This window comes from Fukomys damarensis, unplaced genomic scaffold, assembly GCF_012274545.1.
Source record: "Fukomys damarensis isolate Sample0158 unplaced genomic scaffold, DMR_v1.0_HiC HiC_scaffold_12, whole genome shotgun sequence".
NCBI lineage: Eukaryota > Metazoa > Chordata > Mammalia > Rodentia > Bathyergidae > Fukomys > Fukomys damarensis.
The window spans coordinates 54,955,275-54,975,808 of NW_022900924.1; the positions used below are offsets into that span (position 1 = coordinate 54,955,275).

Here is a 20,534-nt window from a genome sequence, read left to right on the forward strand (position 1 = left end):
AAAAAAAAAAAAAAAAAAAAAAAGGTATTTCTAGCCAGATTTACATTTAAGAAGTTAACTTTTATATATAACTTCAAGTCATTTAAAAGGGCACGTCAGTCTGCAACAGATTTCCCCTCATCAAATAGATTTAGCCAGGTACGTGATTGATTGATTTTTTTTTTTTTTTAAGTATATACCACTATTGTTAGTTTCATGTTGGCATATGATTATCTCTGGTTTTAGGGATAGGGAGCCCTGAAAAAAAAAATGTTCATTCGTCCTTTATTTTAGCAGTAAATGTCCTGAGGCTGAGGCAAAAGGATCACCATTGGTTCAAGGCCAGCCTAAATTACATAGCAAGACCCTGTCTCAAAGAGAAAACATAACAATAAAACAATAGATCGCCTAATGAATGCAATGATCTTGAGTGATTTGTCTAGAGCTGATGTTGTTCAGCATGCTTTACCTTTTCCTTTGGAAGTTATCCTTCTTTGTTGTTCTTGATGGTAATTTGTCAACCCTTACCATACCTTTTACATTTAAGAAACAGATAAAATTGGAGACTTATTCTATAAATATAGGTCAGTCTAGCTACATAATGCCATTTCAGTCCAGAAGTTACCTCACAGCCGACATTTGGAGCCTGTCTTCATGCCAAAGAAACCACAGCTTGATTCTATATTCTAATCAACACTTTAAAATGTCTGCGTGATGAGCCTTTTTAAATTCTCTGATCTTGTCAGACAAATTCTTGAGTACTAGGGATTGAACCCAGGACCTTCACACTGAGCTACATCCCTAGTCCTTTTAATTTTGAAACAGGGTTAAACTGCCTTGGCCGGAGTTGCACTTGTCATCCTTCTGCCTCAGTGTCTCAGATTGCTATGATTACAGTTGTGCACCACCAACAGCAGCTTCAAGTATTATTTTTCTTTTCCTTTCCTGCTGTTTTCTCTGTCTACTCAGAAAGTGTTTATCTAAAGACTGGGAATGTATCTCAGCCTATAATCCTGCCACTTGGGGGCTGAGGTAGGAGGATCAAAAGTTAATGGAATTAGGTTAATGGAAGATTCATCTGCCTTTTGTTAATCTATAGTACGTACCAGGTAAATATTCAGATCTCCGCTATATTACAACTAACTCGAATTACAACTTGCCCTCAGGAACTGTTCATGAGTCAAGGGTCTATTGTATTTAGTATTTGGAATGCTTATCAGTTAATGTTTATCATTTTACCCAGTAGAATCTTAGTCCATAGGATCCAAATCTGTTTTTAAGTAATGGTGGATACACTTCTTTAGCAGTCACTACCTTTTAAGTCAGGAAAGTTATTTTTCAGGCTTCTTGTTACTTTTAAGCAGGCTTTGTTGTGGTTGAAAATAATTGCAGAATAGTTTTAATTCCTAGACATAGTACTTATTGCTTAGGAAACTAGGCACAGGCAATACCTGCATCTTGATGTGGTTAGGACTAAATGAGATAATATATATGAAAAAACTTTCTGTAACCTAATGCAATGTGTAAATCAGTGTGTTGAAAATTTTGGGTGCATTAAATTATTTTTTGCGGGGAAGGGGGTACCAGGGATAGAACTCAGGACCTTGTATTGGCAAGGCAGGTAGCAGCACTGCTGAGCTAAATTCCTGGCCCAAGGTGCATTAAATTCTGTTGTCTTGTAGACCTTGTATTATGAGATTACAAAAAGACAACTTGCAAGTTACTTCTAGTTGATAGTGGAAATGTTTTCTGAAAGGAGCAGCATGGAGCTGTTTCTTGGATATCCCAAGACTAGCATGTCATTAAAATGAAGCCAGTGGAGAGTGTCCATGAGCAAAAAAAAAAGTTCCATGTTCTTATGGCAAAGTGAAATCAAAAGTAAATGAATAGGGAATTTTTGTTTGTTTGCTTTTTTGAGACAGGGTCTCACTATGTAGTTGAGACTGACCTGGAACTCACTATGTAGCCCAGGCTGGTCTTAAATTCACAACAACCCTCCTGCCTCAGACTTTACAGGCATGCACCACCATGCCCGGCTTGAATAGGGAATTTTTATAAAAATAAACTTTATGCTTGAACAAAAGATTGCTGTATATGTTTACCTCTAAATATATGCATGAAAATTTTATGAGAAATGTAATGGTTTTATCTGTCAATAAGATTGTGCCACCTTGGAAGTTGATTACTGCTTTATTAGATCTAGAAAAGTACACATAGTTAATTTTCTTCGTTTTATCATCTTTTAGAGTTATGCCCAGCCAAGTCTTCAGTATATCCAGGGACAGCAAATTTTCACAGCTCACCCACAGGGAGTGGTGGTACAGCCAACTGCAGCCGTGACTACAATTGTTACCCCAGGACAGCCACAACCTTTACAGACAGTAAGAAATATTTTTGTTGCTAAAACTCTCATCGGCTGTCTACCTTGTATTTAGACTTTCTTTTATTTGGGGGTTTTGTTTATATTTTAATGTAGGTAGTCACCAGTTTCACCTGAGCACTCTTAGAGCATTCATTCAACTATTCTATACAAAAACTATTAATTTTGTGAAATTTATGTTTTTTGTTTTGTTTCGTTTTATTTTTTGGTACGGGGATCGAACCTCTGGACCACTGAGCTACATGTTTAGCCTAATTTTGTGAAATTTATAGCCATATTTATTGGTATATATATTTCTCCTAGGATTCTTTTTGTTATTTACCCTTGTAGTATATTTTTATACTCTGAATTTTTGAAGTAATAATTTTCCAGACCAGGTATCTATTAGTATTTACTGATTACTAAAATATGATACTACACTAATCACTAGATTACTCGTCACTAGACTAGGTTAGGGGTATAGAATTGCATAATATACTCCACTGTATATATTATATAATATGTTTGGTATATGTGGAAGATTGTGGTTGATGGAGTGTTACTGGTTTTGGATAAAATGGAAAATGAGAGGGTGGTATGGCAAAAGTTATGAAAGATTAAATAGGAGGGTGGTGTGATCATAGGCTTTCATAGCAATCTGGCACCTGAAATGGATGTTAAACAGAATGGTTAGTGCAGATAGTATCAGATGATTTGGAATGTTCTTAAGTGACACAGAAGCATAGAGAAAGAGGTCACTTTACTGGCTAGACAGAACATTGTGTGAGTGGAGGAAGTAAAACTTAGAGTGGGCCAAAAACCCCAGCTTTGCAAAGTAAGGTGAGGATACACAGGTATGTGCTCACATGTCCATATGAGGACATTTAATCTGATCTCATGTTCCTCTTTAACTGCTCAGATAAGGTAAAGCTGAAAAAATTATGCCTCAGGGCCGGGGATTCAGCTCAGTGGTTCTTCTACCTGCCTTATAAGCGCAAGGACCTGAGTTTGATCCTGGTACCCCCCTGCCCCCCCAAAAAAAGTTGTAAGAGGCTGGGGATTGTTTAGCTCAGTGGCAGTGTACCTGCCTTGCAAATGCAAGGTTGTGAGTTCGATCCCCGGTACCAAGAAACAAAAACAACAAAAATTATGTTTTATCAATTGGTTTACATAGAAAGAACAATGAAGGATACCTATCCTTATGGACTGCTGTGACAAAATACCAGTCTGAGTGGCTTACACAAAATAAATTCATTTTCTTACAGTTGTGGAGTATGGAAGTCACAGATTCAGGTGGCAAGGGCTGACACCTACAAGCCCTCTGTCCTTGGCTTGTAGATGGCCACCTTTTCACTGTGTCTTCACAGGCCCTTTTCTCTGCAGCTGTCCTCTGTTGTTACTTTTTCTCGTATGGACTCCCAAGTCCTAATGTATTAGTTTCCCACCCCTCTGTCTTCAGTTGAGCCTTAATTACCTCCTTAAAGCCACTACCTCTAAGTACAGTCACAGGAGTTAAGACTTCACAATATGAACATGGGGAAAACACTTAAGTCCATTACAGTGGTTATGAAGCTGTTTGTTTTTTAAGCCGTAACACTAAGAGTTTTAAAATGCAGCTATGAAATTTCAAACATACAGAAAAGTACAGAGAAATATAATGGATAAATGTTAACATTCGTATAGTATTTGCTTTTCAGGTTTTGTTTGTTTTAAAAATGAAGTCCAGTCATTATCCTGAAATTGGTATGTGCCATTTAGCATTGGCTATTGAAAGTTAGGTTAATACTGCTCTAGATGATAAACAGGTTCATACTTTTAATGTGTTAGTCTGAATGGTGAATTTGAAGCCACTGTCAATTTTTTGATACATCCCTTCATATATATTGTCTCTAGCCATTTTCTAGTTTTTACTTTTCCCTTATCCTTTCTTAAAGAACTAGATATGTATTTTTATATTGCTTAATTGGGCTATTTTATTCTGTTTAGCCAATGGAAAGCTATGTCATTGATCAAATGTATGTGTGTGTGTGTGTGTGTGTGTTTTTAGCCTGAGATGGTTGTGACAAATAATCTGCTGGATCTGCCACCCCCATCTCCTCCCAAACCAAAAACCATTGTCTTACCTCCAAACTGGAAGACAGCCCGAGATCCAGAAGGGAAGATTTATTACTACCACGTGATCACAAGGTAAGAGGGCTGTGTGGGCATCTCCTGATATTTTTTCACTTGGTCAAAGAAGCTGCAACCATCAGGGGAGTTTTATAGTTATTGGTTGTCCACTGTGTTTAAGTGCTACTGAATTTCCAGAATCACATCAGTACTTTTAAAATATGTTTTTGATGTAACTTTTTTTTTGAGATGAAATCTCACTAAATGCCCAGGCTAATTGGTAACTTGAAATCCTCCCCCCTCAAGCCTCTGGAGTAGCAGGGATTATAGGCATGAAGTCCACACTCAGACTATTATGATGTACTTTTAGTCCCTAAAACACTTGGAGATAATAAGGGATTGAGAAAAGTAATTGTAACTTTTTCTACAGTAACATTGTAGACAAAGGGGTGTGTTTAAACTTTGCCAGCTATGCATTCTCGTTACAACTGTTCAACTCTGCTAGTATTTTGTAAACAACTGTAGATAAATATGTAAGTGATATGTCTGTGTCCAGGTAACTTTACAAGAAAAGCTTTGTAATACACACCTATAATCCTAGCACTCTAGGAGGATGAGGCAGTAGGACACAAGTTCCAGTCCAGCGTGGGCAACTTAGTGACTTATACCCTGTCTCAGAATAAAAAAGAAGGCCCTGGGTTCAGCACACCATACCATGGAAAAACAACAACAAAAGACCCTTATAGAAGAAATATGTAGTGGGCTGGATTTGATCCATGAACCTCGGTTTAACAATTCCTGTAGGTATAAAAAAAAACTGACTTTATCTTAGATTGTTTTTCTAAAAAAGAAATTGAAAGCAGAATTGTTTTATTTGGACAGAAATTATGTAGGTTTGTTGTACAGATCAACAGTAGAAAGAGTATTAATAAGGAAATAAATGTATTGGAAAGACCACTACCTAGAGCTATGGAACATTTTTTTAAAAATGCCTTTTAAGCCAGGGATTTAGCTCAGTGGTTCTGCCACCTGCCTTGTAAGCGCAGGGCCCGAGTTTGATCTCCAGTACTCCAAAAAATAAATAAAAATAAAAATACCTTTTTAGATAGGTCTGGGGTGTGGTATGGTAAATTGTTTGCTTGCATTTGTGAGGGCCTGGGTTCAGTTCCTACTACCAAAACAAAAATACCTCTTTAGTTGCATAGTTTTTACATAGTCTGCATGGTTTCTGCCTATGCATGTGTACTCATCAGTATATGATCTTACATCAGTAGTTCATGCTTTGTAGTCCCCTTCATTTACTAATAAAAGTGGTGGGCTACCAAATTTTACTTAATACTCGCTGATTGGTGGATCTTCATTATTTTTATGTACCTAATTAATCATAGATACCCTCAGAAACACTAATCTTTGAGTAGACTTTTGTTTTCCAGTGCTAGGAATTAACATTTTCACAATGGGGCTGCAGTTTGTGTTTCACTGCTGAGTGGCTTCAACCACCAATGTTACATGCATGACTGTCCCATCAGGTAGTTTTTTTTATTAATTTTATTAGTAAAAAGACCAGTAAAGATGATGAGATAAAAGTGATTAGATCCCAGTATACCACTAGTGGTTCAAGTGGTAGGAACATGTTAAACCCAGGCCCTTGTTCATGATAGGTTTAGCTCAATGGTAGAGGACTTCCCTAAGTAGATACTTACAGGTGAAATAGTTGGGCAAAAGAGCCACACGTTTTATGTTGGGAAATTGTTAGGGTTTGCTTTGTTGTTGTTTTTCTTTGTCCTCTCCTCCCCCTTTCCTCCCCTTCCCTTCCTCCCTCCCTCCCTTCCTCAGTGATCTATATTCCCAGCCCTTTATTATTTTGAGACAGGATCTTACTAAAAGTTTGTACAAATTTAGACTTCACAAATGAATGTGCAGAAATGCCTTTTCCTCTTGTCAGTTCTTGATCTTGTCTAATACATGAGAAATCACTTTCATTTCCAATTCTTTTATTGTTGAAATGGAACATCTTCATTAGATTACTGGCCTTTGTTTCTTTTGTGAGTTGCTTGTTTTGGACTTCTCATCAGTCTGTTATTTCTCTTCATCAAAATATTGTAAATTTTTATTTTTGATATCTTATAGCATAAATTTAACTTTATTTTTTTGTACTGGGAATCAAACCCAGGACCTTGTGCTTGCCAGGCAGGTGTGGTGCCTGAGCTACATCCCCAACCTAAGAAGTTTGACATTTTTATAGTCACACATTTTCCTTTTGTTCTTTCTGCTTAGACAACCCTTCATTACTCTTATTAATATATCTTTATAAAATGAGTGCTTATTATGTTGCTAACTGAATGTATATTGATTTTAAAACCAGTGTGTAACCTTAAGACTTTGATTTTCAGCACCAAAAGGAGCTTTTTAGTATACTGCTATTCTTCCAAAAATTTAAAAATTTAAAACCAGATCGTATTTCTTATTATATGTGTACCTTTTCCATTTTTGATAGTTTTTCCCTGTCTAGCACCTAGGAACAGACATTTATATGTATATTTTTAGTTACCATAACATTATCATGGTTTTTGGTTCATATATTGCAGTAGAAACCTTGATTTTGTTTTTTACGTATTTGTACATGTTACATGTAATCTCTTTTCTTGGCCATTTATAAATTCATCTGCATCAGGGGCCTTTAGTGTTGCTGACTAAAGAGTGATGACTGCCCTCAAAGAGTTCCCAGTGATAGCTGACTTAGGACTCCTGAACATGAACATCCATACCTCCAGTTTTTACCTTGTAGATCTAGCTTTAAAAAAAAAAATCTGCTTGCTTATTTTCAAAACAGCTACAAATGTTCAGTGAAGCAATATAGCTGAGCCCTTCTTTTTGCAGTCAGTTAAGAATATTTTTGGGCTGGGGATTTAGCTCAGTGGTTCCACCACCTGGCTGGCAAGCGCAAGGTCCTGAGTTTGATCCCCAGAACCAAAAAAAAAAAAAAATTTTTTTTTTTTTTTATCAGAGAGCACATGGCTTTAACTTGTACATCCTGTCCATGTTGTCACTTATTAAACCAAAGGGGCAAATTTATAAACAAGACTCCTGCAGTGTGTGGTGGCAGAGGCCTATATTCCCAGCTACTTGAGAGGCTGAGGTAGGAGGATCAGGATGTACTGTCTCAAAATAGTTAAGGATGGAGATATAGTTCAACACTCCCTAGGGCAGGGGATTTGGCTCAGTGATTCCGCTGCCTATCTCCAAGTGCATGAGTTTGATCCCCGGTACCAAAAAAACCAAAAAGGAAAACACTCCCTGCGTTCAATTTCCTGTACAAGATGGATATTTCTAAAAGCAAAGAGTTTCCTTACATGATCAAGGACTATGTGAGCCATGTTGTGATTTGATTTAATGTATTTTGCTCCAAGAATATACTAGGTATAATCACTATTTATGTCTTGACCTACAAAGGATAGGGTAGGCAGACACCTACTCTGCTTGCCTTTTTTTTTTTTTTTTTTTTTTTTGAGACAGAGTCTCACTATGTAGTGAGACTGACCTGGAACTCACTGTGTAGCCCAGGCTGGTCTGGAACTCACAGTGATCCTCCTGCCTCAGCCACCCGAGCACTGGGATTACCATATCTGGCTACTCTGCTTACTTTTTAAACTTTGCTGAATCCTATTTTCAGGACCTTTAGAGACAAGATGTGAGATAGATAGGTTTTTTTTGTTTTGACAGTATCTGGGATCAAACTCAGGACCTTGTGAATGTGAGGCAGGCATGATGCCACTGAGCTAAATCCCTGGCTCTAAGATGTTATATTTTAATCTCATAATGCTAACTTATTCTGCAGTTCCCTATGTGTTACATTTTATGTGTGTATAAGCATGTGCTTGTGCTAGGTTTCTCTGTTTTCTAGCCATGTCAGTATGGCTGTTCTTAACTCCTTCTAGGCAGACTCAGTGGGATCCGCCTACTTGGGAAAGCCCAGGAGATGATGCCAGCCTTGAGCATGAAGCTGAGATGGACCTGGGAACCCCAACATATGATGAAAACCCCATGAAGGTGAGTAGTTTACATACTTTCCCAGTTATTTGAGAGTGTGTTGTCTGTCATTCTTTTGTCTTATTTTGAAGAACACGTGAAAGTTTGTGCTAAGCTGGAGGTGAAATCAGAAAGACTTTCTTTTAGACTTTCAAGGACTTCAAATGCATACTGGCTACTTATTTGAGGGATATATATATATATATATACACACACACACACATATACATACACATACATACACACATACATACATACATACATATATATATATATACACACACACATACATATACATACACACACACACATATATATGTATATGTATATATATGAAGAGTTTGAATAGACCAATCATGAAAAGAAGTTAGGGGCACTAAGAACAGTAACTGAAGGTAGAGAGAGAATGACAGCGGCCTAAGATAATCATAGTATTCATAATCTTTTATAACTTCTGTTAGTATGTCTTACTCTTTCCTTCGTAGTCAGTGTTGGTCTGCATTCTTCTGAATGGTAAAGATGGGTGGATAAATGGTTTCTTTCTAACACGTGTTTTGGTTTTTAAACGGAATACTTACCTAGATGCATGGTGTGGTTTAATGTGTTTTGGGTCTGGAATGAAGTTAAACTGGTTACATTAAAACTTAGAGGGCTGGGGATTTAGCTCAGCAGTTTGGTGGCCTGCCTTGCAAGTACAAATACCCACTTCACTCCCTGGTACCAAAAAAAAAAAAAACAAAAAAAAAAAACTTAGAAATATGAGCCTGCCTTCCTCCCCTTTTTAAGAAAAGATTTGAGGGCCAGGGATTTAGCTCAGTGGTGCCCCTACCTGCCTGGCAAGCACAAGGTCCTGAGTTTGATCCCTGGTACCCCCCCCAAAAAACAAATTAAAAAGATTTGAGGGAGAGATAATTTATTGTGGAAATAATAGAAGAGAAAAAAAGCCAGGTGAAGTGGTGTTCACCTGTAAGTCCAGCATTAGGGAGGCTGAGGCAGGAGGAGCCATGCCTCCTACAGCAGGAGGAACACATGAGGCCATAAGTTCAAGGCCACCCTGGGCTATGTAGCAAGATCCTACCTCTAGAAAAAAGAGGAGACTGCTGGGTGTGGTGGCGCATGCCTGTAATCCCAGCACTTGTGAGGCTGAGGCAGGAGGATCGCTGTGAGTTTGAGACCAGCCTGGGCTACATAGTGAATTCCAGGTCAGTCTCAACTACATAGTGAGACCCTGTCTCGAAAAACAAAAACAACAAAAAGAAGAAAAAGCTTATTTCTCATCTCTGCCTCTGACAAGACAATAATTGGGATTGGAGGTCATATAAATCATATATGCTCAATGACTGAATTAAGAGTCCTTAGTTTTTCTACTTATAACAGAACCCAGCTGTCTTTAAGGATGTGGTATCTTTAAAAAAATTAGAGATCATTCTTGTAAAACCTATTTTTGTTACTGGGGATTGAACTCAGGACCTTGCTCTTACGATGTAGGTGGCGGCACCACTCAGGCTAAATTCCCAACCCTGAATAATTTTTTTTTTTAGTTTGAAAATGAGTCACTAGTTAGGGTCAAGTGAAAGAGGAAAGAGAAGAGAAAGAAAGGTGCTGGAGTGAAAGGTAAGTAAAGGAGCAATAAATAGATCCATACCTTCTTTTATATTTTACTTAGAGGAAATGCTTTTCTTTCTTCACCATGTATTTGATGTTTTCCAAAAAGGGTCTGTAGTTAAATCTGTGTGGAGCTAATTAAATTTCAGATGAATTGTTAAATCACTGGACCACTTGACACCAGATGCTTTATGCTACCATGTTTTCTTGAATCATTTAGTAATATGCCCAGGACTGCTACACCACTGTCATTTGAATTATCTATAAACTTGCAAGCAGAAAGCCACAACTCCCTCTTTCATACTTCTGTAGCTGTGTAAGTTATATCTTTTGAAAAAATAAACAGGAATTGTGATCTGTACGGCAGCAATACAGCTGTGCTCAAGTTAGTGAGGGATATTGGAAGCTGTGGGCAATGGGACATACCCATAATCCCAGCACTTGCCAGAGAATCACAAGTTCAAGTCCTGCCAGGGCAATTTAGTGGCACCCTGTCTCAAAAATGAAGGGGCTTGGCTCTTGGGCTTGATCCCTAGTACTGTGAGGGCAGGAAGTATGTTGGAGAATTAATCTACATAAAGTCAAGTTCATGGATGGGCATGTTACCCATTAACCATGGCTCGCTTTTTTGTTTGGAGGTCTGTATATTAAGGTAGATCTTTCAAAGCAAATGAAGAGTAAGCATTTTCCTTATGTCATGTTCAGGGGGAGAGCCCCCTTCCCTCTGTTTTTTTGTTATTTTCAGTACTACAGATTGAACCCAGGGCCTTTGCACTCAGCCTACATCTCTAGCTCTTTTTTAAATTTTACTTTTTACTTTTAGGCAAGGTCTTACTAAATTGCTCAGGGTGAGCTCAAACTTGTGATCCTCCGGCCTCAGTCAGAGTGCATGTGAAGGCTTCGTGCTAGAAAATCCAGCTTGTCGAAATAGCCAAGCGGGAAGTAGGAGCCAAGTAAAAAGGCAGGCTTATGTGTCATATTAAGGAGTTAGACTTCTGTTCTCTGCTAATGTGGTGGGAAACCTTTGAAGTGGTTTGAGCAGGACATAATCAGACTTTACTTTTAGAAAGCTCTCTGGGAATTCCAGGCATGGTGGTAATAATGCCTATAATTCTGGCACTCTGAGGGACTGAGGCAGGAGGATTCCAGGTGTGAGCTCAGCCTAGGCAATTTAGTCAGACTGTCTCCCAGTCTGGAAAAAGAAAGCTCTCCAGTGGTGATGGACTGAAGAGACTCACCCATGGGCTGAGCAGTAAGCTTGTTTGCAGTGGGTTTAGTCATTATCCAGCAGCACGAGGCATCATCTTTTCTTTGCTTTTTTGTTTGGTTGTTTTTGCCATACTGGGGATTGAATTCAGGGCCTTTGTACTTAGTTATATCTCCATCCCCCTTTTTAATTTTTGAGACAAGATCTTGCTAAATTGCCCATGATGGGCTCAAATTTTGATCCTCTTGCCTTAGTCTCCCAGTGAGCTGGGATTGTAAGTGTGCCACCAAGCCTGGCTGAAGAATCATGACAGATGTTTCTAATATAATAAAAGCATTCTGGGGTTCTTAGTGTTTTAAGATACATAGGTATCCTGTGATCTAAAACTTTGAGAACCATTGTTCTAAGATTTAAAGTATCCCTATTCATCTCATTATAGCCTATCATCATGACTCTTCAAAACCTGTTAATGGGGCCAGGCATGTATCTTAATTTAGTGGTACAACACATGCCTAGTTAATGTGCTTGGGGTTCTAAGTTCAATCCCTAGCATGATCCATAAATGGTCTGATAACTAAGAAAATTTAAAACTTCGATGAAGTCCTGTACTTGCCATTTCCAGCCTCTTGAGTTTCCGTCTGGAATCATTTTCCTTTCACCTAAAGAATTTCCTTTAGGGCCTGGGATTTAGCTCAGTGGTACTACCACCTGCGATAGAACCTGAGTTCGATCCCCGATACCCCCCCTAAAAGTTTTCCTTTAATCCGTTTATATTTCATATCTGGTGATGAATTCTCTCAGCTTTTGTTTGTTTGAAAAAGTTATTTATCAGCCAGATACAATGGCCCACGCCTGTAATCCCAGCCCTTGGGAGGCTGAGGCAGGAGGATCACAGCTAGTTTAAAGCCAGCCTGAACTCTACAGAGAGTCACTGTCTCAAAAAAAAAAAAGTTCTTACACTTTTTAGAAACAAACTTTATTTTTAGAGTAATTTTAGTTCTATTTTGGCACAGCAAAACTAAGCAGGAAGTAGATTAAAGGCATCAGGAAATGGGCCTCCAGAGCGCTGGTGTACCCTTGTTGCCCATGTGGGTAGTCTACCCCAGCTGTCAGCATCTGGCACCAGAAAACTGCATTGCACAGTGAATGAACCTGCACTGATGCTTAATTATCACCCAAGGATCATAATACTGGGGTTTGCTCTTGGTATTATACACCTGTGGATTTTGACAAATGTATAATGACATTTTCACCGTTACTGAATCATACAAAATAGTTTCACTGCACTGAAATCTTCTGTACTAGCCAAGCATGGTGGTGCAGGTCTAAATCCCAGCTATTTGAGAGGCTGAGGCAGGAGGATTGTAACTTCAAGGCTATCTGATTAAAGCAGATGCTTTAGCAAGGCCTTGTCACAAAGTAAAATTTAAAATACAGACATAGATCAGTGATCCTTGAGTTTAATCCCCAGAACTAGGAGGTGAAAAAAAATCATCTGTGCTCTGTTCATCCTGCCCTCCCTTCTGCCTTGTCATTCTGACGCAACAACCACTGATGACTTTCCATGCTTTGCATTTTCCAGAATGTCATAGAATTTGAATCATATGGTATGTGGCCTTTTGATATCTTTCACATAGTTGTATGCGTTTAAGGTTCCTCATGTTTCATTTCATTTTTGTTGAATGATATTCCATTATCTGGCTATGCCAGTTTGTCCAGTCTTCTACTGAAGGTTATCTTACTTGCTTCCAGTTTCTGGTAGTTATGAATAAAGCTACTGAGAACATCTGTACTCAGTTTTTTATGTGAACATAAATTTTTAGTTCATTTGGGTAATACCAAAGAACATAATTGCTGGATTAAATGGTAGCAGTATGTTTAATTTTTATTTTGGATGATTTTGACACTGGATATAGAATTGCAATTTTTCCTTCCTTTTTAACACTTAAAAGATTTTTAAAATTTTTAATTTATTGATAAGCAGAATATAATTGTAGCTTTGTGTTGTGGCAAATGCCTATAATGGAGCTACTTGGGAGGCAGAGGCAGGAGGATCATAAAATTGAGGAGAGCCCAGGCAATTTAATGAGACCTTAACTCATTCATTCATTCATTCATTCATTTATTTTGGTGCCAGGGATCAAATTCAGGCCCTTGCATTTGCAAGGCAGGCAGCGGCACCACTGAGCCAAATCACAAGCCCTGAGACCTCGACACAAAAAGGGCTGGCTAATGATGTACTTCACTAGAAGAACATTTGCCCAGCGTGTACAAGACCCAGGATTCAACCACCAGTACCAAGGAAAAAGGAATGTGATTCTTATCTTTGTTTCTCCATATATCTTAATTATCTCTTTGTGACAGGGTCTTCTTGTGTAGTTCAGGCTGGTCTTGAACTCATGGCAATCCTCCTGCCTGAGCCTCTTCTGAGTGTTGGGATTACAGACCTGAGTACTGGGATGACAGGCCTGTGCCGCTATGGCCTGCTTAATTATCTCTTTTATCATTGGTTTTCAGCAGTTTGTGATAATACCTTGTTTTTCTTTTTGTATTCAACCTGCTTGTGGTTCTCTTTGCCTAATGGCTTGATAGTTTTCATCAATCTGGATCTGTTTTAGCCGTTTTAAAAAAATACATCTATTTGCTCTTTTTCCTGGAACTCCCAGTTTATATATACAGTGATAGCTCAGTTATTGAACTCAATTTGTTTCAAATTTGTGTGCAAGGGTGGGGAGTGTAACTCAGTGGCACAGTGCCTGCCTGGCAAGTATGAGTGAGGTCCTAAGTTCTATTCCTGGTACCAAAAAAATTTTGTGTTCAAACACTGAAAAGTTTGAGAACTGAACATATTTCTTCCGTAAGAAATAATGGAAAACCAAATAATTGGTTCTGAGGCCCAAAAATTATACTTATAAATTCATTTTCCAGGACTTTTAACAAATCTTGCAGTGATTTCTTTTAAGCATCATAGTTCTCACAGTTTTTCTCTTGGCTTTACTGCTGGCAGCTCTAACATTTTTTGGCACTGTGGTTACAATATTTTATGCAAATAAAGTGCAAAAAAGGGGCGGGGAAGACCAGTGATTAATTGAATGATTGATTGATTTTGGTACTGAGGGTTGAACTTTGGTCCTTGTACTTACCAGACAGATGCTGCAATGCTGAGCTACATCCCCAGCCTATTTTTATTTTTTTTAAAGCAAATCATTTATTGGTATATTTTAGATACACGTAATGATAGCATTCATCATAGGGAATTTGTACATGTTCATAATATGTCTTGCTTTTTCTTTCTTTTTTTTTTGGTACCGGGGATCGAACTTGGGTCCTTGTGCTTGCGAGGCAGGCCACCGAACCGCTGAGCTAAATCGTCGGCCCTGTCTTGCTTTTTCTTTTTCCCATATGACCAATGGTTTTGTTGTTGTTGTTTTGTTTTTTGTTTTTTTAGACAGGGTCTTACTATGTAGTTGAGACTGACCTAGAACTCAACTGTGTAGCCCAGGCTGTTCTCAAACTCAAAGTGATCCTCCTGCCTCAGCCTCCTGAGTGCTGGGATTACAGGCGTGTTCCACCATGTCTGGCTGTTTTTTTTTTTTTTTTTTTTTTATTTTTTCCCCATTCCCTTGCCCTCCCATCAAACCCTCCACCCCTCCTTATTTACAAAGACTTTATTTCCATTTTTTTTTTTCATTTTCTCATTTTTTTTTCTTTCTCTTCTTTCCTTTCCCCTTGGGCTCCCACTTTTCCTTCCCCTTTGGAACTTTTCTTCCTATTTCACATTATCTATTATACATTTTGGTCCTCATTTACACTTTCATTTTCTCACACCAGAGAAACTATTCAGTATTTACATGTATATGTCCTATTTAATTCGTTTAAGAGTATGGCCTCAATGTGCATCCTTTTACCTATAAATGTCTCTTAATTTATAATTTTTTATGGGTGATTAATATTCCATTTTATATTTTAAAAAAACATCATCATCTTTATCCAGTCACCAGTTGGTGGGCATTTGGGCTCTTTTCAAGATTTAGCCACTACAAACCTTTGCTATAGACATGGGTGCACATATATCACTGTGGTGTGATACTTTTAATTCTTTTGGGAAGATACCCAGCAGGGGAATAGCTGGCTCAAATGGGACCTCTAATCCTAGTTTTTTGAGGTATTTCCAAATTGATTTCTATAGTGTTTGCACCAGTCTGCGCTCCCACCAACAGTGAAGGGTTCCTTTCTCCCACAACCCCTCCATCATTTGTTGTTGGTTGATTTCTTGATAGCAGCCTCTCTTTCTCTGGTGAGGTGGAGTCTCAACATTGTTTTCATTTGCACTTCTCGAATGATGCGATGATGTTTGTTTTCTGTTTTTGCTGCTTTGTCTGAGAAATGTCTGTTCATTTCAGATGCCCATTTTTGGATTGGGTCTTTAAACTTGGGAGGTCTGATTTTGTGTTTTAAGTTCTTTATATATTCTAGGTAGTAGACCTTTGTCTGAGGAACAGCTGGTAAAAATTTATCCCTTCATTGTGGGTTGGCTCTTCACTCTGTTGGTGGCTTCTCTTGCTGTGCAGAAGCTTTTTAGTAAGATGAGATCCTAGTTGTTGTTTCTTTGTGCTTGTTCACATGCAACTGATGTTTTGCTCATGAAGTCTTTTCCTGTGCCAGTGTCAGGAATTCTATCTAGACAGTGATTTAGCTCAGTGGTGCTACTGCCTACCGCACATGCACAAGATCCTGAGTTCAATTACCAAAAAAAAGAGGAGAATTCTACCTAGCCTCTCTTCCAGTAGATTTAGTGATTGATTATGTTTTACTGTTTAGATCTTTGATCCATTTAGATTTTAGTTTAGGGCATGGTGAGAAATATGGGTCTAGTTTTAATCTTTGGCAAGTGGAAATCCAATTTTTCCAGCTCCATTTATTAAAGAGGCTATCTATTCCTCCAGTGAGGGTCTTTGGCTCCTTCATCAAAGATGAGGTGGCCAAATATGTCTGGAGTTTGCTGCATCTTCTAAATTGTTCCATTGATCCTCGGGTCTGTTTCTTTGCCATTACCATGCTATTTTTATCACAGTAGTTTTGTAGTATAGTTTCAAGTTGGGGATTGTGATGTCCCCTACCATAACTTTTTAAAAATTATTTATTTTTTGGTAGTCCCGATGGAACTCAGGAACTTACGCTTGCTAGGCAGGCGCAATGCCACTGAACGAAATCCCCAGCCCTCTCATACCTTGTCTTTGTTTCCTGGAATTGCTTTTGCTCTTCTGGTTCCAAATGAATTTTTTAATTGTTTTCTGTAGTTCTGTGAAATAAGCTGTAGGAATTTCAGTTGGGATTGCATTGAATCTGTATAACAGTTTTGGATGTATGGCCATTTTCACTGTATTGGTTCTTCCTACGCAGGAGCAAGGGATGTCTCTCCATTTTCTGATATCCTCTGTGATCTCTTTTTTCAGAGTGCTATAGTTTTCAGAATAGAAGTCTTTTATTTCCTTCATTAAATTGATTCCTATGTATTTCATTTTTTGGAATGCTATTGTGAATGAAGTTGTTTCTCTGATTTCTCTTTGAGTGAGTCTGTTGTGCGTTTGCAGGAAGGCTGTTGATTTTTGTGTATTGACCTTATATCCAGCTACTCTACTGAATTTGGATATTAAGTTTAGAAGACTTGGTGGAGTTCTGGGTCCCATATGACCAGTGTTTTAACACACTGACACGACCACAATATTTTGTCTGTCTGGGCAGGAGCAGCATTGAGACTGAAGCATCACTCTCAGTCCCTACAGGTTTTTTCGAGTCTAATTTTTGGTTTGACTATCGAGTAAAATTGCAAACACTTAGCAGGCTTTTTTTATTTTTTAAACTTTACTGTTCAAGTAGTGGAAAGTTCATGCTGGTAGCTGTTTGAATCCGAGGTATCACTATACATTGTTAGATTGCTTGGCTGCTAGAGCAGTCAGTATCTTCCTTCGTTTTTCTCCCTGTATGTCAGTTTGCATTGTTTCTGTAGCCTTTTCGTTAGAGTTCACTGATCCTACCTTCTGTTGTACTAACCAGCTAAGTTCAACCACTGAATCTTTTATGTGTTTTTGTAAGTAAATTTTACTTGTTACAGTGTTTGTTTGTTTGTTTGGTTTTTTGAGACAGGGTCTTACTATGTAGTTGAGACTGACCTAGAACTCACTATGTAGCCCGCTGGTCTCGAACTCACAGCGATCCTCCTGCCTCAGCCTCCTGAGTGCTGGGATTACAGGTGTGCGCCACCATGTCCAGCTACTTGTTACAGTTTTAAATCTTCACTGTGTTCGTGTTATCTTTTATATCTCTCTTTTTTTTCCTCTCTCTCTCTCTTTTGGTACTGGGGATCAAACTTGGGTCCTTACACTTGCGAGACAGGTGGTGTCACAACTGAGCTAAATCCCCAGCCCTTTTATATCTTTAAAGTTGTTTTATAGTCTCCCGATTCCAACCTCCCTTTTGTTCCTAAGCCTCTTTCTACTGACTTTTTTTTTTTTTTTTTTTTTTTTCCCGGGACAGGACATGGCACTTACAAGACAGGTGGTGGCACCACTGAGCTCAATCCCTGGACCTCTACTGACTTTTCTTGTGGTTTTATTGGGTTAACATTTCCTGTTTCGGGTTTTAATAATTTACAGCTGAACAATGGGTATTGTGTGTTTTATATTGTGGAGTCTCGGATCTTATTTTCCTTTTGTTCTGACAGGCAGTCAAGTAGCTAGTGGATCATCTCTTGCTTGCTTGCTTGCTTGCTTGCTTTTTCTCTCATTAAGTTTATTGGTACATTTTGGGTATTACAGTAAAGTTACATTCATCATTGGGATCTTGTACCTTTACATGACAGGTCTTGGTTCTCATTTTTTCCCCTTGTCCCTGCCCTTCCTTCACCCCCTCTTTCCCTCCCCATTTACAAACACTTTATTTGCATTTTTAAATTTTCTCATATTTTTTTCTTTCCCCTTATTACCTTTCCACTACCCTTCCCACTTTCCCTACACCTTTAGCCCTTTTCTCCCTATTTCACATTGTGAATTATATCATTAGGATCTTATGTACTATCATAGTTTTCCACACCAGAGAAACTATTCAGTATTTACACATGTGACTTTTTTATTTCACTTAGGAGTATATACTCAATATATATCCGTTTTTCTATGAATGAATCTAACTTCTTATTCTTTATGGCTAAGTAGATTCCATTTTAATAGAAAAACCACATCTTCTTTATCCAATCTCCAATTGATGGGCAAATGGGCTGTTTCCAAGTCTTAGCTATTACAAACTGTACCGCTATAAACATAGGTGCACATATATCACTGTGATATGATTCTTTTAATTCTTTTGGAAAGATACCCAGCAGAGGGATGGCTGGGTCAAATGGAACCTCCAGTCCAAGCTCTCTGAGGTATCTCCACATTGATTTCCATAGTGGTTGCACCAGTCTGCACTCCCACCAACAGTGGAGAAGGGTTCCTTTCTCCCCACAACCCCGCCAACATTTGTTATTGTGTGATTTCTTGATAGCAGCCATTCTTTGTGGGGTGAGGTGGAATCTCAGTGTTGTTTTCATCTGCATCTCTCGAACGACCAGTGATGTGGAACATTTTTTTCATATATTGCTGCTTTTGCTTCTTTGTCTGAGAAATGTCTGTTCAAGGATTTTTTTTTGGGGGGTACTGGGTATTGAACTCAGGATCTTGTACTTGAAAGGCAGGTGGTGGAACCACTGAGCTAAATCCCCAGCTCCTCAAGGATTTTTCTTAATTGTGATTCTTTTGGGTCCAGAGTAATCTTTTGCTCTAGGGTAATGTCCAAGTTGTAGCCTGTCTGGGATTTCCACTGAATGCCCCAGGTGTTTACATCGTTCTCTTCACTCTAGATGGTTACAGCTGGAAACTCCTTTCTCTAATCTTTCTGGGACTCTTCGGCTTATAATTCAGAGACCCTGAGTTTATCTTCCTGCCTTCTCTTCCTCCCTGCTTTTCTCCTTCTCTTCTTTCCTCCTCCTCTTCCTCCTTTTTATTTTTTAATTTTGTTTTCATTACTGAAGATAAAACCCAGGTTCTGGTATTGAACTACTTAATTATGTCCAGCTCGATTCCTCCCTCCCCTTTAAATTTTGAAAGAGGATCTTGTTAAATTGCCCAGGGTGCAGTCAGACTTGCAATCCTCCTGCCTCAGCCTTCTGAGTGGCTGGGATTATGCACTATCATTCCTGACACATTTCTCTCTTCTCAGTGAGATCTCTCATTTAGTTAATCCCCATCTCTAGTCTAATCACTAGTCTACTTTCTTGAGAAATTTGACTTTCGTGGACATTTATTTTATGTAAATGAAATCATACAATATGTAGTCTTTCTTGGCTGGCTTTTATTTAACATAATGTTATCAAGGTTCATTCTTGGTATAGTAGTATATATCCCAATTTCATTCTCTTCTATGGCTGAGTAATACTCTGTTGTATAAATGTACCACATTTTGTCTAATTGTCAGTTGATGTAATTTGGGTTGTTTCCAGTCTTTGGCTGTTACGAATAATGCTATATGCTATATGAATATTTATGTTCAAGTCTTTGGACATGTGTTTTCATTTCTTTTGGATAAACACCTGGAAGTGAAATTCAATCATAGGATAAACTTTTGTTTAGCTCTTTAAGAAGTTTTCACCTTCCCATCTCATTTTCAGCTGTAACATTTATACTTTTCTAGAGGCAATATATCAAAGTACAGACAGGTACCTAAAAGTACACTCCTACTTCAGTGTCGTAAGCCTGTTGCAGAAAATTATCTAGATGTTTTGTATCTTAGCTTCTTAGGCTTTTATCTCTGACTTGTCATCTTTACCTTTTCTTAAGCATTTTACCACTGTGCTACATTTCTAACTCCCTTTTCTTATATTCAAATCAGAGCCCTTTTTTTGGTCCAGGCATAGTAGGTTAACAAAACAAATGTGCATTGATCTTTAAGGCAACTTTGCCCTGAAGCACACACCAAAAGTTTGGATTTCTTTTGAGGACCCCAGGCTCTATCAGAAGGTCCTAGTCTGGCTTGGTTAGCTAGGACTTTGTGTACCTGTTCTTCTTAAAATTTTATAATTGTATTCACCTAGCCAGAATCTTAGTGATTGAGAAAATCTATTTCTTCTGACACACATTTTTCATCTTCTTCATTTAGATTTTAATCCCCTCACAGATCAACTAACTAAATGTACAAGTAAACTTTCATTAA

The 20,534-nt window shown here is 38.3% G+C and overlaps 1 protein-coding gene across 1 annotated transcript in view; it reads left to right on the forward strand.

The window, feature by feature from the left end:
• The window catches only part of Setd2 (SET domain containing 2, histone lysine methyltransferase), a 113,544-nt gene that overhangs the window by 83,637 nt on the left and 9,373 nt on the right, over nucleotides 1-20,534 (forward strand). Inside the window, exons 16-18 of the mRNA XM_010624335.3 lie at nucleotides 2,226-2,360; nucleotides 4,386-4,525; nucleotides 8,386-8,497. Coding sequence (XP_010622637.1) covers nucleotides 2,226-2,360; nucleotides 4,386-4,525; nucleotides 8,386-8,497 — 387 coding nt within the window. The remainder of the gene's footprint in view (nucleotides 1-2,225; nucleotides 2,361-4,385; nucleotides 4,526-8,385; nucleotides 8,498-20,534) is intronic.